This window comes from Delphinapterus leucas, chromosome 5, assembly GCF_059928025.1.
Source record: "Delphinapterus leucas isolate spDelLeu-1000000601 "Yukka" chromosome 5, BTC_Dleu_Yukka2, whole genome shotgun sequence".
NCBI classification, from domain to species: domain Eukaryota; kingdom Metazoa; phylum Chordata; class Mammalia; order Artiodactyla; family Monodontidae; genus Delphinapterus; species Delphinapterus leucas.
Window position 1 is genome coordinate 36,303,196 of NC_143133.1, and position 17,849 is coordinate 36,321,044.

Consider the following 17,849-nt stretch of genomic DNA (forward strand, 5'->3'; position numbering starts at 1 on the left):
AAGGGAAACAAAAGCAAAAATAAACAAACAGGACTAAATCAAGCTGAAAAGATTTTGCACAGTGAAGGAAACTATCAACAAAACGGAAAGGCTGCCTATTGAACGGGAGAAGATATTTGCAAATGATATATCCTATAAGGGGTTCATATCCAAAATATACAAAGAACTCATACAACTCAACATCAAAAACACAAACAACCCCATTAAAAATTGGGCAGAGGATCTGAATAGACGTTTTCCCAAAGAAGACGTACAGATGGCCAACAGGCACATGAAAAGATGCTCAACATCACCAGTCGTCAGGGACATGCAAATCAGAACCACAATAAGGTATCATCTTATGTCTGTCAGAATGCTATTACCAAAAACACAACAAATAAGTTTTGACGAGGATGTGAAGAAAAGGGAACCCTTATATATTGTTTGTGGGAATGTAAGTTGGTGCAGCCAATATGGAAGACAGTATGGAAATTCCTCAAAATATTAAAAACAGAACTACCATATAAGGCAGCAATCCCACTCCTGGGTGTTTATTCGAAGAAAATTAAAACATTAATTAGAAAAGATATCCACACCTCTATGTTCATTGCAGCATTATTTACAATAGTCAAGATATGGGAGCAAACTCGTGCCCGTTGATAGGTGAATGGATAAAGAAGATGTGGTATATACAATGGAATACTACCCAGCCATAAAAAAGAATGAAATCTTGCCATTTGTGACAATATGGACAGACCTAGAGGCTATTATGCTAAGTGAAGTAAGTCAGACAGAGAAACACAAATACTGTATGATTTCACTTTTATGTGGATTTTTAAAAACAAAACAAATGAACAAACATAACAAAAGAGAGAGTCACAGACACAGAGAACAAACAGGTGCTTGCCAGAGGGGAGGGGGGTGGGGGGGAGGAGAGAAATAGGTGAGGGAGGTTAAGAGACACAAACTTCAGCTACAAAGTAAATGAGTCAGGGGTATGAAATGTGGGTAATACAGTCAATAATTATTTAATATCTTTGTATGGTGACATGTCATAACTAGACATATCATGGTGATAATTTTGAAATATATAGACATATTGAATCACTGTGTTGTGTAACAGGAACGAACGTAGTGTTGAGGTCATTTATACTTCAAAAACGAACAAGAAACAAACAAACCCATAGAAAAAGAGATCAGGTTTGTGGTTACTGGAGGAGGAGGAGGAGGAATTGGATAAAAATAGTCAAAAGGTATAAACTTCCACTTGTAAGATAAATAAGTACCAGGGATGTAATGTACAACATGGCAAGTATAATGAACACTGCTCTATGTTCTGTATGAAAATTGCTAAGAGAGTAAATCCTCACACCACAAGGAAAAAATATTTTTTTCTATTTCTTTGAATTTTTATCTATAGGAGATGATGGGTGTTCACTAAACCTACTGTGGTCATCATTTCATGATGTATGGAAGTCAAATCATTATGCTGTACACCTTAAACTTACACGGTGCTGTAATGTCAATTACATCTTGGTAAAAATGGAAGAGAAAAGAATTTTTTTAATAAAATGGAAGAGAAAAAAAAGTTTTAAGTGAAAGTATCACTCTGGTTGGAGGTTGAGAATAGACCACAAGGGGCCTTGGATTCAGGGAGACCAGAGGGCTTGCTCTCAGCAGACTGGGGAGAAGCCCACAAACCTGCATTAGAACGGATCACATTTTGAGAACCACCATTCTACAACCTGTTCCAATTGTGTGACTGACAAACTCCACAACATTTAACAACTTCTCTGAGTAACAGGATATGAAATCACCAACGCCTTTTGGATAGAAAATAAGTGGAAAATGCATTTCATAGTCTGGGTATGTGTTAGATTTTCCATGAACAGTTTTGTTGGCCTTTTCATCTCATGACTAAATATTCATCTTGACCACAGAAAGTTCATCTCATTTTTATCATCAACAAGGAAATATGGAAAGTGGGAGAGAATATGGATCTCTAAATATCTTGTGGTAATTTAAGGCAATTAAACAATCAATTAGTAAATTAATTTTGACATCCAAACTTTGAGAAAACAGACTTGGGTCATACTTATTTAATCAGTTGATGAGGTCATTAACTTCTGCTTGCTTCTTGCATGCAGAACTCCTCTTGAAATACTTCTGCACAAGCAAAGGAATATTCACACGCATGTATATGCTCACAAAGTAAATAAATAAAAAATAAAAACCAGAAGCTATGCATTGTCTGACATCTGCGTAAAGTAACTTGAGACTCATAACTAGAGGATTTTAGATGAATCATGGCTGTTTGCCGAATAATTTATCAGAAATGAAGTTCTAGATTTTTTCAATGTCAGTCATTAAGCAATTGAACAGATACTGCGTGAAGGGTCTTAACCTGCATTATCTCCCAGCAACCCTGTTGGGTATTTTGATCCCTATTTTTCACATGAAAGCTGAGGTTCAGAGAAATTTAGCAAGCTGTGCAAAAGCAGAGTTGTGGGAAATCTGCCAGGTGACCGGCAAGAGTCACCCAGCCCATTAACGGGGTTGCTCTGGTTCAAACCCAGGCATTCAGCTTCCAACATTAGAAGCCTGTCTTCAGACCACAACTGTCTCTAAAAGGCCTGATCCCCATTTGGGAGCCGACATCAGAGGCACATCAGACTTATCTGGCGATCTTTCCAAACTGCTGAGGCCCAGGTTTCTCCCCTCTTTCCCTGGGGATGGTAAATTATATGGTCTGGGGCCCAGGATTGGTAAGAATCAGAGGAATTCAGCTTCATTTACTCTTGGTGACCCTGTGATAATTTCCAAAGCTGCATTATTGTTGCTGGAAATGCAGCCAAGTTTTCCTGAGCATTTGCTATATCCCAGCTACTGGGCTTTGATTAAGGAAGTGAAATATGAAAAGCAGGGTTGCTGTCCTCCAGGAGCCTACAGCCATATCGAGGAGACTGCAAGGTACCAGTGACAGGACAACACAATGCAGCTGACGGCAGATTGAAATTAATTAGAAGGAGGTCTAATAAATTGGACAGGCAGGAAACTAGGCCCTATGCTCGTCCCTGGCTGGAAATGGCCCCGTGATGCTTCCCTTTATTTATTGGTATTTTGGACAGCTCCCGTTAGTTGCTTTAGAAAGCCTCTATTGGTTGCATCAGTTGAGCGCTCTTTTGTAACTAACTGAACACTCAATGTAAAAAGACAGGGTGTTTCTCATAACAAGCACCTTGGGGTAGGCAGTCCAGGGCTGGGACAGTCCGCCTTTCTGCCCCACCCTCCTGAATCCTGCCTCTAAGTCAAAGGAAGGCCAGCATACCTCCAGTCCTCCTGTACCTGCTCTGGGCACAAAGAACAGGGAACACTGAAGAGGAGGATGTCTCCTAGCAACACTTGGCCTCTGTATTAGGGAACAGAAGCCTTGTGCAGGTACCATACCTTCTCTCATAGGCTAGAACTGCACGCGGCCACTTCTAGATGCTGGGATATTGAGCATGTTAGTTTTATAGCCTCTAGCATGCAGGAAAGCAAGAGAGAAAGGAAGTGTGGGTGTTTTCATTTAGAAATTTGAGGGCTTCCCTGGTGGCGCAGTGGTTGAGAGTCCGCCTGCCGATGCAGGGGACACAGGTTCGTGCCCCAGTCCGGGAGGATCCCACATGCCGTGGAGCGGCTGGGCCCGTAAGCCATGGCCGCTGAGCCTGCGCGTCCGGAGCCTGTGCTCCGCAACGGGAGAGGCCACAACAGTGAGAGGCCCGCGTACCGCAAAAAAAACAAAAACAAAAACAAAAAACTTAATTCTTTAAAAATAAAATTGAGGTATATTAGTTTACATAGCTATTGTAACACATGGCCACAAACGCTGTGGCCTCAAATGACACAGATTTAGTATCTTACATTTCTGGAGGTCGGAAGTCTGAAATGAAAGGAACAGGGCTGTGTTCCTTCTGGAGACTCTGGGGGGAGTCTGTTCCTCACCTCTTCCAGCTTCTCGAGGCCTCTCGCATTCCTTGGCTGATGCGCACATCACTCTAGCCTCTGCTTAGGTCCTCACATCTCCTCCGACCCTGAGCCTCCTCCTTCCCTTTTAAAAGGACCCTTGTGATCACACTGGGCCACTCATATAATCCAGAATAATCTTTACATCCCCAGATCCTTAATTTGATTGCGCGCCATCAGGTCCCCTTGTCCTGTTAGGTAACATATTCACAGGTCCTGGGGATGAGGATGTGGGGACATTATTCTGTCTACCACATATATACATGGCTTTAATAATGAAATAGACTTTCATTGAGAAACAGGAGTCCCGTGTGTGCAGCTCCTCCCCCCAAGCAGTCCACTCCCTTGAAGAACCGCTCTCTGTCGTTTATTTCTATTATGCTAAAGAAGGCTTTGCTGCCCTTCTTGTTGGATTAACCGAAGGCATCATCTACTGACCTCCTATCCTGGGAGAGGAGGGCTCTTGCCGTCTTCTCCCCCTCTCCCCATTGTGAAAGGTTGGCAACCAGAATCTTGGTAAAGCATCTAGCATAGGCACTAGGGGATGCTCAGAGATGGAAATCCCTCGTTATTCTTCAGAAGTTTAAAAAAAAAGGCAGACTCCAGACCCAGTTTTACAAAATGCTGCACCTGCTTTTCTTGCTCCAGGAGATCTTGGAAGAGTTTCCACTGCTGACTCCGGAAGCGATCCAACTTCTCCAGCTGCTGGGCCGCGTTCTCCTGGGCCTGCTGCCTCAGGTATTCACACTCTGCCTGGGAGAGGTCAGTCACACAGGGGAGCGTCTGGAGGAACAGGACGTCCACAAACTTCTGGAACGTTTCCATGGTGCTGCGATACAGCTCCTGAAGCCGAGAGCCACACGACGGAGCTACGTGTCAGGCTCTCACCCAGGGCAGGGCCGAGTGTTTCACGCAGGACACAGAGGAAATCCAGCGAAGGGAGCTCTCAAATCACACACAGGCGCGTGCACGCACACACATGCACACAAACACACTCAGTCTTGGGAAACGCCCACTGCCTTCCAGCCCTCTCACCCTCACCCTGTCAAGTGCCAGACCTGCGCTTTTGACCCAATGAGCCCTTAACCACTGGCGTTTCATCTAAACCTCCATCCAGATTATTTTCACGACCCCTCACTGGTCTCCCTGCCTCCCTCCGCCCTCCACACTTAGGTGAGTTATTTGCACAAGCATAGATCCTTCAATTCCAGCTCCAATAACCTGGAAGACCTCTCTTCCCATCGCAATCAGACCTGCCTAGCAGAGCTTCAGGGGCTGCCTCATTTCTCACCATTCTGTTACCTTCATCCCACCTCCCCCACTCCATTCTCTTTCTAAAACTCTTTTTAATTGTGAAAAACAAAAACCCGTAGATAATAATACATTAAACATCTCTGAACCCACCACTCAGTTTTCCTTTTTGTTTCAGACTAAAAACACTAAACCTTACAGGTTAAGTTGGAATCCTTTAAGTTCGCTCTGCAATTCTTTTCCCCTCCCTCCCAGTGTCTTCAGAGATAGCCATCCCCATGAATTCAGCATCTCTGTCTCCAATTTAGATTTCTATACTTTCACTATATATGATGCCCATAAATGTGGCTTTTGGTGTGTGTGTTACTTCACATAAATGGCATCTCGTTGCATGTTTCATTATATGGATGCTTTTGAAAGCCTCTCCCCTTCTCCCCACCTCCAGGCACTTTCACATCTGAAATGGACTCCTCTTCACCCTGCAAAACCCCTGCAAAATAATCCCTTTGCTGTGAAGCCTTGCCTGGGCCACTCAGACTAACATGGACATTTCTCACCCTGGGCTCCTGCAGCTCTTTGGTTAGCCCCACCAGGGCATCAAAACTATACTTTATCTGTCATCCCTCCTGGACCACAACTGCCTAAAAGCAGAGGCTGCATCATACTCAGATCTGCACCCACGTCTCACACCCTCCTAGACTAAGCACCTGACTGCAGTTTCTGAATGCATCACACACCAACATGATGCAGAATGCCCATTTCCCCTTCTTCATCTAGGAACTCCCCTCACATGTTCCAAACTCAATTTGAGGTCTCCTCTTCTGGGAAGGCCTCCCAACCACAGGGTTGTTTTTGTTTTTTTTTTTTTTTAACATCTTTATTGGAGTATAATTGCTTTACAATGGTGTGTTAGTTTCTGCTTTATAACAAAGTGAATCAGTTATACATATACCTATATCCCCATATCTCCTCCCTCTTGCGTCTCCCTCCCACCCACCCCCCCCATCCCACCCCTCTAGGTGGTCACAAAGCACGGAGCTGATCTCCCTGTGCTATGCGGCTGCTTCCCACTAGCTATCTCTTTTACATTAGGTAGTATATATAAGTCCATGCCACTCTCTCACTTCATCCCAGCTTACCCTTCCCCCTCCCTGTGTCCTCAAGTCCATTCTCTACATCTGCATCTTTATTCCTGTCCTGCCCCTACGTTCTTCAGAAACTTTTTTTTTCTTTTAGATTCCATATATATGCCGACCACAGGGTTTTTTACGAATAAAGTCTTATTACTTTAGCATCTATAGGGCCTAGAAAAGCACCCGGCAAATATCAGGTAATAATAATTGTTAATAATTATGAATTCTTACCATGTGCCAGAGAGTGTCATAAACACTTTTCTTGTATAATCCCATTCATCCTTCTAACAGTCCAATGAAGATGTTATTATAATTACCATTACTTTACAGATGAGGAAACTAAGACCCGGAGAAGATAAGTAACTGGACATTTGTAGAGGGTGGGTCCTGGCTGTTGGACTATTGGACTCATGCTCTTAACCTGTATGCTACAAGGATAATTGGTTATTTTTGGAAAACAAAATTCTCAGCACCTCCTCTGGTGTGCTGAAGTCATACTTGGTGTGCTCAATGAATATAAGTTAAATTTAACTCAAATCAGTGTTAACGAAACCCAATGAATGCCATGTTTTAAAAAGTTCATGGCCAAGCTGAACTTTGTTTGTAATAAAGTGACCGTGACAGAGGCACAAGGGACCCACACCTTTTTAAAAGATTTAGAGATCCTACTTCTGAGAGTGGCCAACCAGGTAATTTGAACCAATTTCTCCCTGCAGAAGATGAATTTTTTAAAAAAGCTGGACAAAATGTTTATTAAATCATCATAAAAGTCCGAAAGAGCTAACAAGGTAGTGAAGAGTGTGGTGCCCAAGGTCGGGAGAAGATGCAGTCAGAGAAGTGCGCCCAGCCCCTGGGCTGTGTTTACATAAGGGGTGTAGGTCAATCCAGGGGAGATGGCTGCACAGCTGATGGACCTCGGACAGCCTCAAGCAGTCGAAGGGACAGAAGGTGGAGTTCACAGCTCATATGGGTTGGGGCCTCGTAAGCCATTCCACACCTAGGGCTGGAACCCAAAAAGCAGCACCAGAGATGCATGACTGAAATGGAAGGAAACCAGATCTGACTGGTTTAAACAGATGGCAACCTGGAGTCTGGTCATGTGGGTGACCCAGCATATTTCAAGTCCAGACCTTGAATTAACATGACTCTGGATCATCAGAGGCCCAGTCATTGGGCAGAAGCAAAGGAAAATCCTCTCTGCGGGAGGAGAGCATCACTGCATGCTTGAAAATATTTTTACCAATATATGTACAAATCTGAGACAAGGCATATGAGGAAAAAATAAACAGGTACACAAGGAGATAAGAATATGACCAAAGACCTACACAAACAACAGACATGAAAAACAAACCCACGGGTAGTCCAGAGAGTGTAATTAGAAGACAAGGACTTTAAAGGATTGATGCTTACCATGCTCATGACGTTAAAAGCCACTCTTAAACCTTAAAGCAAAGAGCTAGAAATTATAAAAAGTAACGTTACTTAGTTTTAAAAAAAGTCAGAACTTCTAGAATTGACAAACACTGCTCAATAATATGAACCCAATGTATAGGTTTCATTGCAGTTTAGATGCAGCTGGAGAGAGAATTAGTACTGGAAGAAAGATCAGGAGAAAATCCAGAACAAAGTAAAGAGAGACTAAGGGATGGAAAATACGGAGGAGAAGATAAAGGCTAAAAGATACAGTGAGAAAGTCCAAAATGTTTAATTGGAGTCCCCGAAGGAAAGAAGGGAGAGTCCAGGCAGCAGTCATATTTGAAGTGATAATGGCTGAGAAATCTTTCAAAACTGATGAAAGAAATTTACAGATGAGGAAACTGAGGCTTTATCTGTACATGTAAAAGAGAGGTTAATTGGATGCACCCATGATCTAACCATGATGCTCTTAGGTAATTTTTTTTAACAAAGAATGGATGAGAGAATAAGCAGCACCTAATAAACACAGGGTCACTTTTTGTGACATTAATAGTAGATAAAGGGCTTCCCTGGTGGTGCAGTGGTTAAGAATCTGCCTGCCAATGCAGGGGACACGAGTTCAATCCCTGGTCCTGGAGGATCCCGCATACTGCAGAGCAACTAAGCCCGCGTGCTATAAATACTGAGCCTGTGCTCTAGAGCCCGCGTGCCACAACTACTGAAGCCTGCGCACCTGGAGCCCGTGCTCCGCAGCAAGAGAAGCCACCACAATGAGAAGCCCGTGCACCGCAATGAAGAGTAGTCCCCGCTCACCACAACTAGAGAAAGCCCACACACAGCAACGAAGACCCAACACAGCCAAAAATAAAAACAAATAAATTAAAAAGAAAGGAGACGAAATAGTTTTTATGAAAAAAAGCTCTTCTAGAGAGAAAGGGGGTCAGCTCATAGCACCAAAAGGTTTAATTCACCAGAAAGATGTAAAGGTTCTAAATTTGTATGCACTTAATGGCATTACCCAAATTGATGCAATTTGTCACATTAACAAAATAAAGCTGAAAAGCATCATGATGATTATGTGAATAAATGAAGAAAAAAGTACTTCACAAAATTTAATTTCCATGCAGAAGAAACACTCTTAGCAAAATAGGAAATGGAAGGAAACTTCCTCAATCTGAAAAAAGAAAAAAACGATAGCAAACATTATACCTGAGGGTAGAAACTACAAAGGTCCTGATTTTATGTAAATGGAATCATATAGCATGTTAGGTTTGTGTATCTCAACTTTATATGTCCTTGTGAGATTCCTCTGTGTTGTCGTGTGTAGCAGTAGTTCATTCTTCCTCACTTGTCTGTAGTATTTCACTGTATAAGTACACCACCATTTATCCATTCTACTGTTGAGGGACATTTGTGTGGCCTCTTATTTTAGACTATCACACATTCTGCTGACATGAACTTTCTTGTGGATGCTGTTTGATACACATGTGCGCTTGTTTCTCTTGGGCATATGCCAAGGAGCGGAACTGTTGGGCTATGTGTATGTGTAGCTTCAGTCCATATCCTCCATAACTAGTAGCCACCAATTTAACATTTTGAATTTATAGATCAACTTGGTGAGGATGAACATCTTTACAATATCAAATCTTCCAATCCAGAAACATGGTATATCTTTACATTTATTTAGGTCTTATTAATTTTTCTTAATATTGTTTTGTGAGCAGGGAGTGGATTGGGATTGGGAGGAGGTGTGAGGGGGCTTCAGAGGTCCTGGTCATGATCTCTTTCTTGATCTGGATGGGGGTTACATAGATGGGTGTTTTTAATTGTCATTTGTTAATCCATAAGGTTATGTGTTACATAGATGGGTGTTTTTAATAGTCATTTGTTAATCCATAAGGTTATGTGTTATCCATTTATTTGTGTCTATTACATTTCACAATAAAAATGGTTTAATAATATGGGAGTGATTTACATTTTCTTCCAGCCTCTGGAAATCCCAATTTTCTGCTAGGAGACAGATTTTAAAAACTGATTCTCCTATGTTGGAATCTATCCTTCCATAGCAGCAGTTGGGGATACTAAGACACACCTTTTTCTTTTTTGTTCATGATTGTCAAACTGCAAAAATACACTGTTTGCAAATTCAAGAAAGGTGAACTTTGTAAAAGCTACATGGTCCATTAGTCGAGGCTCTTTCTAATAAAAAATGTGCTGGATTCTGTCTGCTCTCTGGACAGAGACACATCTGTGTCATCTCACGTGCTCTGATAGGCCATAAAACACACGGCTTCCCACTTAACGCTGACACGTTTCGTTTGGGAGATGATGATTTATTCTGTGCCTGAAATAGAACAGGAATTAATCCGTGTTCTTCTCTCTTAGCGTGTGTGAGGGGTCGGACAGCAGGGGACGCTGGTCAGGGGAGAGGCTGGCCCTGGGCCTCAGCCCTGCACTTTTCCTCAAATAGAAGCACAAAGAACCCAAGCTAGGGCAGCATTTCACCCTGACTCGTCCTTCACTCGGGTTTCCGCCTCTGCAGCCTGACCCAGAGGATCCAGTGTCCTCTCCAGTCTTCTTGCAGAGAAAGGACTGGGGCAGGGGAAGGGCACATATTCTGAAACCTTTGAAAAGGAGTCTCAGTTTTCGTACCTGCAAAAGGAATAAGATGCGAACTACATCTGTAAAGACAGCACCTGCCTTGAGGGCTGATTGTCAGGGATTAGATACAGCACACAGCACAGAGCAAACGCTTCATAAACACCGGCTATTCTCATTCCAGAGAGGTTGGGAAAGTTAGCGTGTGGCTCTCAATAAATGTTAACCTGTTGCTATTTTTTTTCCCGGAACAGAGCATTTTGGAGAAAAGGCAGTGTGTGTTTCCATTTGCTTGCAGGGTGGGGAGGAGAGAGGGAAGGGAAGGGGGCGTTCCCAGCAGAGGTGGGCATGTGCCCTTGGGAGAAAGCCAGGTGGACCCATGGGCGGAAGCACAGGATGTGTGGAAGCAGAGGAGCAGCAGGGGGTCAGCCTTCCGGGGGGGGGGGGGGCAGGGAGCTCAATGCCACGCAGAGGAGTCAAGACCTGGCAGCCTGCACCCGTGAAGGAGCTCACACAAGGCGCGGATGTGGCCAGGTCTGAAGATGTACTGATGAGGGTGAGTGCTGACTGAGGGCATAAAACATGTACTTCCAGGATCCCACGGACATGGCCCGGCTCCCTGTGAGTTTCCGGTTCATCACGGGAGCCAGAAATGTTCCTCTGCAGGGACCACACCCTGACGGTTTTGAAGGTGCAGTTAACTACCTCAGAGTGAGGCGTGCACAGGGTCCTGGGACAGAGCAGTGCTGAGAGTACAGGTGAAGCTGGGTCTCTTAAAACAGGAAGGGGAAGCTGGGGTGAAGCGAGAGAGCGGCATGGACCTATATATAAGTCCATAGCTAGCTAGTGGGAAGCAGCCGCGTAGCGCAGGGAGATCAGCTCGGTGCTTTGTGACCACCTAGAGGGGTGGGATAGGGAGGGAGCGAGGGAGACACAAGAGGGAGGGGATATGGGGATATATGTATATGTGTAGCTGATTCACTTTGTTATAAAGCAGAAACTAACACACCATTGTAAAGCAATTATACTCCAATAGAGATGTTAAAAAACCCACAAAACTGGAAGTAGGTTGGATCAAGGGTCAGGAGCCTGGGAACCCACCTGCACTGGGTCACTTGCCAGCAGTGTGACAAGGGGCAACTCTCTTCCTCTCTGGGGCTTCACCCAACAGAGGAGGAAAATGATACCTGCTTCCTGAGGACATGCGACACAGGAGACGTGTGCGTGGATGGGCACAGTGGCTCCAGGTCTTCCTCTCCCCCAGAGCCATGCCCTTTGCCACATAACCTTGCATGCCTTCCCACAGGGAGTGGGAAGCGCCTCCCCAACCCTTTAACTTCGGGTCAGTCATGTGACTTGCGTTGGTCAACAGAATGAGGTGGAGGTGAAACGGGCTAGTTTGGAGGCTAGACCCCTGTCATCGCTATGAGGAGAACATTCCCAGGCCAGCCCACTGGTCCTAGGAAGAGTAGAGACAGTTGTGTGCGAGGCCAAGTTGTGTTAGTCACGCTTAGATCAGCCAACCACCAGCTGATGCAGACCCTGGGGATAAATCACTGTCATTTTCAGCAACGGGGTTTTGAGGTATCTTGTTGCACAGCATTACTGTGGTCATAATTACGTGATACCACACCGGACAGAAGGGGCCCTAAAGGTGAAAGCTCTGGTGTAAAGGTGTCATATCCTCACAGCCTTCACAGGTTCATCCTGCAAATGTCTCTTGAGCACCTACTGCAGGAAGGCTCTGTGCCAGGGCCACTGGGTGAACAAAGCTGACGTGGACCCTGACTTTAGAGAACGCACCCCCGGTGAGGGGGCAGACGTCGCACAGGAACTCACAATATCCTATGGCAAGTGTGATGGCAGGGAGGCTGGGAGCCCTAGGGACAGACCAGGGAATCTAACCGATCTGAGAGGGAGTCGGAGAAGGGCTCCCTGAAGAAGTGACATGTAAGCTGAGACAATATGAGAACAAGCCAAACTGAGGGGATGGAGGGAACGGTATTTCAGGCCGCAGAAGAGCACATGCAAAGGCGCTGGGGCAGGAGGGACTGGGCCACCTCTGGGGAGCTGAGGGATGTCTGAGGTTGGCTGGAAGGCAGGGAGCAAGGGACATGCCTCCAAACAAGCGGTGAGTGGGCTGTGTCACATGAGCCTTGTGGGCTACGTCAGGGGGCTTTATGGGCCAGGTTGGCTGGGTCTCAGGGACCAGACTAGGTTGGCCTTTGGGCCAAGTCAGATGGGTCTCATGGGTCAGGCCACGTGAGCACTTCATTGGCCAGGCTGGGTGGTCACCATGGCCAGGTTAAGGATGTTGGACTTTATCCTGAGAGCTATGGGTGGCATTCTGGGGTATTAACTGGGTTCTTTCATATGGTCAATCTACAAAAGAAGGCAGCTAAGAATTCCTACATCAGAGAGGTTAAATGATATGGACCAGGCTGCACAGCTGGTACAGAGCTGAATCAGGCCCATAACCTGGCCTGTCTGATTCCTGGGTGACTCTTCTGTCCTTTGCAGTTTTGCAACTCTTTGCAGGGAGGTGAGCTGACTGTGAAAATTACTAAAAGGAGGGAGAGGTATAATCAGGTAGCATGTGGTACCCTGCGGGCACTGGCAAGTTTTACTTCTGTACATAAAGAAAACATAAATTAATTACTCTACTAGTCTTGCTAAAATAAAACAAAAAGCCATGTTCCCGTAGTTTGCTACAGTAAAGTAGACGTAAGCATGCCAGTCTATCTTTCTAAGACTTGTCATACTTAGTGATGATTTATCACACTTTCACCTTGATAAAGGACCATGGAATTGACTCACCCTCTGTAGCACCTACGGAAATCCTCTTTCCAGTGACAGGAGCTGTATGGTGCCTACACTTGTCAATTTCCTTCTCAAGATCTACTTCCAATAGAACACTGCCCCCAAATCATTGTTTTGGTATTTCTCCCAAACCTAGTTTCTTCTACTCTTTGGAAACTTACTGTTTCCCACCTGTGATAGGCAAAATAATGGCTCCCCAAGATGTCCATGTTCTAATCCCTGAAACCTCTGAATGTGCCACACAGTCAGAGGTTTTGTGGATGTGATGAAAGGACTAAGTGAAAAGCAAGGATCCTGAGATGAGATTATCCAGGGTTATCTAGGTGGGTCCCACATAATTATAAGGGTCCTTGTAAATGAAAGAGAGAGGCAGGCAGTCAGAGTGAAAGGAGATGTAGGATGGAAGCAGAGGCAGGAAGAGTATGGCTGTGGCCTGGAGATGGAGGAAGAGGCCACAAGCCAAGCAATGCAGGCACCTCTAGAAGCTGGAGAAGGCAAGGACATGAATTCTTCCCTGGAGCCTCCAGAAGGAACCAGCCCTGCCGATACCTTCATGTCAGCCCACTAAAACCCATTTTGGACTTCTGACCTCCAGAAACGTAAGGTAATAACTTTCGTTGTTTTTAAGTTGTTTTTAAGTTTAAGTTGTGGTAGTTTGTTCTATCAGCAATAACACACCATCTTCAGGATGCCAATGTTTCAGCTGATTGATATATTCACTGATGCATTGATTCACCCATTCATTTACTCATCACTGTTGCCTGATTGCCTGTAATGTGTCATCCCCAGCTGGATTCTGCAGAACACACCGCAGCCCTCCCAGCAAGGACTCCACGCCCCCGCCTTCCTCTTGTCCACCAAATCACTTCTCCCCACCTGAAGGTTACAGCCCTGGGCCTGTAACCCAGGCCCCCAGCTGTGTGACCTTGAACAAAATACTTTAACCTTTCAGTGTTGTGCAGTGAAGAACTGACCTTGCTGAAAGAGAGGCCTGGCCTTGGTCCACGGTTCTTGGGAAGTGACTTCTAAGTTCTTGGAATGTCCTGCCTGCTAAGAGGGTCTCTATTTACCTGGGAACCTTGGGCAGCTTCAGACAACCTATGACAGTGATGCGATTTCGGGTGGGGCCCTTGGGCCATGTGGCATCAGCTCCACCTCTAGAGGGGCTGGGGCTTAAGGTCAGCCACGTCGGTGGCCAACCACATCTATGTGACTGAGCCCCAATAAGAACTGTGGACACTAAGGCTTGGGTGAGCTTCCCTGGATGGCAATGCTCAGTGTGTAATGCCACACATCGTTCCCAGGAGAAGTTAGCACTGTCCATGACTCCACCAGGACAGGATAACTGGGAGCTTTGTGTTTAGAACTTTAGACTCTGCCCATGTGCCTCTTCTCTTGGCTGACTTAAATCTGTATCCTTTTGCTGTAATAAACCATAACCGTGAGCAGAACAGTTTTCAGTATGAGTCCTTCTAGAGAACTGAAGAACCTGAGGGTGGTCTTGGGGACCTCTGGACTTGCATTTGGTATCAGAAGCAAGGGTGGTCTACTCCCAAACACTTCATGAGTGCTTATCATTATTATTCCTGTCTTCTTTGAGGACAGAGCTTCACTTTTTCTCTTATTTTCCTCAGCCCTAACTTCCCATGAGACTCTGAAGCTGAGACGGCTGACCTTGGCAGGGCTGTTATCACCCTACTCCCCCAGGAGCCCTTCAGGAGAAACAGTAGGGGGAGGACAGTCAGAAATGAACAAATAAACAAGCAGGTCTCCAGGGCACCCTGTGATGCAACAGTGGCAAACTCAGCTCTGCGCCTGTCATTATCAGGAAGACTCTGGGCTCATTTCAGGAATCTCTCTACAAGGCACCGAGACGTGTCATTTAGTGGCATCCATCTCAGTCAAAATGAGAATTCACTGCTTGTTTAGAGGCCAAGAGACAGTGGGAATTTAGAAAAATGCACTTTTCTCTGCAGCCTGAGAACCGTTAGGTGGTGATCAAATTTATCTCTCAACCGCCGTGCCTACAATATCATGATCAGTGCCCAAAGAAAGGGGGGAATTATGCCTCTGTGTGACCAGGTCTGGGAAGGAGCCAGCCAGACTGTAAGGCAGGTTACCTCATGAGTGTATTCTGTGCAGACACACCTGCTTAGACGGTGAGTAATACTAACCAGGACCATGATAACAGATTTAAGTGTTCACTGTGGGCCTCACACTCTTCTACATGCTTCGCATGTGTGAACTTATTCAAACCTCTGAATAGCCATATGAAGACCCGGATAGTGGCCATCCCCATTTTAAGAGGAGACCCAGATACTGACCATCAAAACAGACCCCAACCCCAGGCCTCCTCACCATCCTCACCCGCACCATCCTGGCCCAGGCCCCCAGCATCTCTTGCCTGGACCACTGCGATGCCTCCCCAGGCCTCCCTGCTTCCACTTTTGCCCCCTACAGTCCATCCGCCATACAGAATCCAGAGGGATCCTTGGGAACATAAGGCAAGTCATTTCCCTACTCAAAACATGCCGGCAATTTCCCATCTCCCTCAGAAGTCAATGCAAACGTCTTCGGATGGACTGCAAGGCCCTACAAGACTCTGACCTTAGCCTGTACCTGTCTCCCCTTCCCCCAGAGCTGCCACACTGGCCTCCTTGCTGCCGCGGCTGCTGGAACCCCACATGTGCTGCTGTCTCTCCAGCTCCACAAAAATAAGCACTTTATCTGTTTGGTTCACTGCTGAGGCCCCGGTGCTGAGACTGTGGGTTGCACAAAGCAGTGCTCGATAATATTCATTGAATGAATGAACCAACAGGCTCGCAAGCTTACAGCTGGTCGGCGAGGAAGCCACACTCTCCCCCAGGCCCCGGGTCCAGATTCATGCTCACCACCCCTGGGCTCAAGGCTTCCTGATCAACACGCTCAGTGATGGGGCAGAAGGGAAGGTGCTAACTGAGCACCTGCCATGTGAGGCCCTCGGCCCTGCCCTCCTGCGCCACCATAATGGTCACCAGGCTCTCTGTCTCCATCTCGCAGATAAGGAAATGGGCTTGGAGCAGTTAAGGCTCTTGCCCAAGGTCGCCCACCCAGGAATGTTGGGCGCCCACCCGGGAATGTCCTCGCCAAGCATTCCAATCTTCCAATTGGCTTCTTTCCACCACACCAGAGGATTTCAACCTCCACCTTTTGGAAATATCAGATAAAGCAGTTTCCAATACCCAAGGCAACGATTTCCACAATTAAGGGATGTAAAATAAACCAAAGTCATCTGGTACCAGAGGGGCCTGTTGTGCAATGACGACGTGAATCATAGGAAACAGCTCTGCACTGACTCTGGGAGAGAAGCTGGCACAGGCCTTGGGCCATTTCTTTCAGAAGGACCTGCACAGATGCACAGAACTGCTGGCCCCCCTTCACCTTGCCACTGACCCCTCCTCATGCAGGGCATTTCCAAGTGCCTGCTTCCAAGACAGAGACTCCAGCAGCCATCAGCCCTCACTCACACCTGCTGGGCTCTCCTGATGCTAGAAACAAGGGTGTCTTTACTTCCTCGGCCCAAACTTCAATGGGCTGGCAACGGTAAGCCAAGTGTACAATACCCTAAGGACGTTGCTGGGGCATGAGGCTGTGGCCACATCAGCATCATCAAGTCTTTACTGAAAATGATGTGTATTCGCTACCACCCACTGAGACCGGCCCGGCACTTCCACATGTGTTTCCTCCCTGTAGCAGTGCTCAGTGTTTTATCCTTGCCTTGTGGAGGACGAAAGTGGCATTTAGTCGACCAAGACTTTAGATTCTAACTGCAGCTCAAAAGAGGAAGTGTCAGCCTGCTGGACACACTGTCCCCTGCTGGACAAGAGCTCAGGTGGGCGCATCACGAATGGCACCTGCCCATGAGTCTTAAGTCCATTGGACTCTCACCCCATCCCCCCAAGGCAGCGGTCCTCAGACTCTGCTGTGCATCAGAGGAAATTGAGGTGCAAGTTAGATAACCTGCTGCCGACCACACAGCTGGTCAATGGCTGGGCTGGGACTGGACCCCAGGCCATCTGAGTCCAGAGCCTGTCCTCACTGCGGTATTCACAGCCCAGGCTCAGCAGCATGGGTCACGGCGAGGACATCAGCACTGAGGTTAGAGAGACTTACTTTGGATCCCATCTCTCTGCTTGTTGGCTGTAGGACTTGAGCAGGATGGTTGGGCCAGCACAGAGAGATTATGTAACCAATTCAAGGTCACACAGCATGTTAGTGCCCAGAAGGGGACTGGAATTCAATGTGCTCATTCCCAACCCAGGGATTTGAGTCCTGACTCCCCCCAGGCATGGTGGCGTTCCTTTCCTGCCTGGGAGCCTGGGGCTTTGACAAGTTGAATCCCACCCTGCACTTTTCTCAAGAAAATCCTCCCTGGCTCCTTATCTGTGAAGGAAGGAAAATGCAGTTTCTGCCTCACAGGATTCTCATGAAGATAAAATGATCAAATACTCAGAAAGCACTTACAACAGTGGCTGGCTCTGAACAAGACTGGCTCCGGTATCAGTTTCCTGGGTAGCCAAGACTAGAGAAGTCTATTCTCTCACAGCTATAGAGGCCAGAAATCAGAAATCAAGGTGTCAGCTACCTCTGGAGGCTCTGGGGGGATAC

At 46.2% G+C, this 17,849-nt stretch overlaps 1 protein-coding gene across 2 annotated transcripts in view; it reads right to left on the reverse strand.

Moving 5' to 3' along the window:
- Positions 1-17,849, reverse strand: part of EVC (EvC ciliary complex subunit 1) — an 83,002-nt gene that overhangs the window by 21,109 nt on the left and 44,044 nt on the right. For both annotated transcript variants that reach the window (XM_022567030.3, XM_022567029.3), the window contains exon 12: positions 4,615-4,827. In XM_022567030.3, coding sequence (XP_022422738.2) covers positions 4,615-4,827 — 213 coding nt within the window. The remainder of the gene's footprint in view (positions 1-4,614; positions 4,828-17,849) is intronic.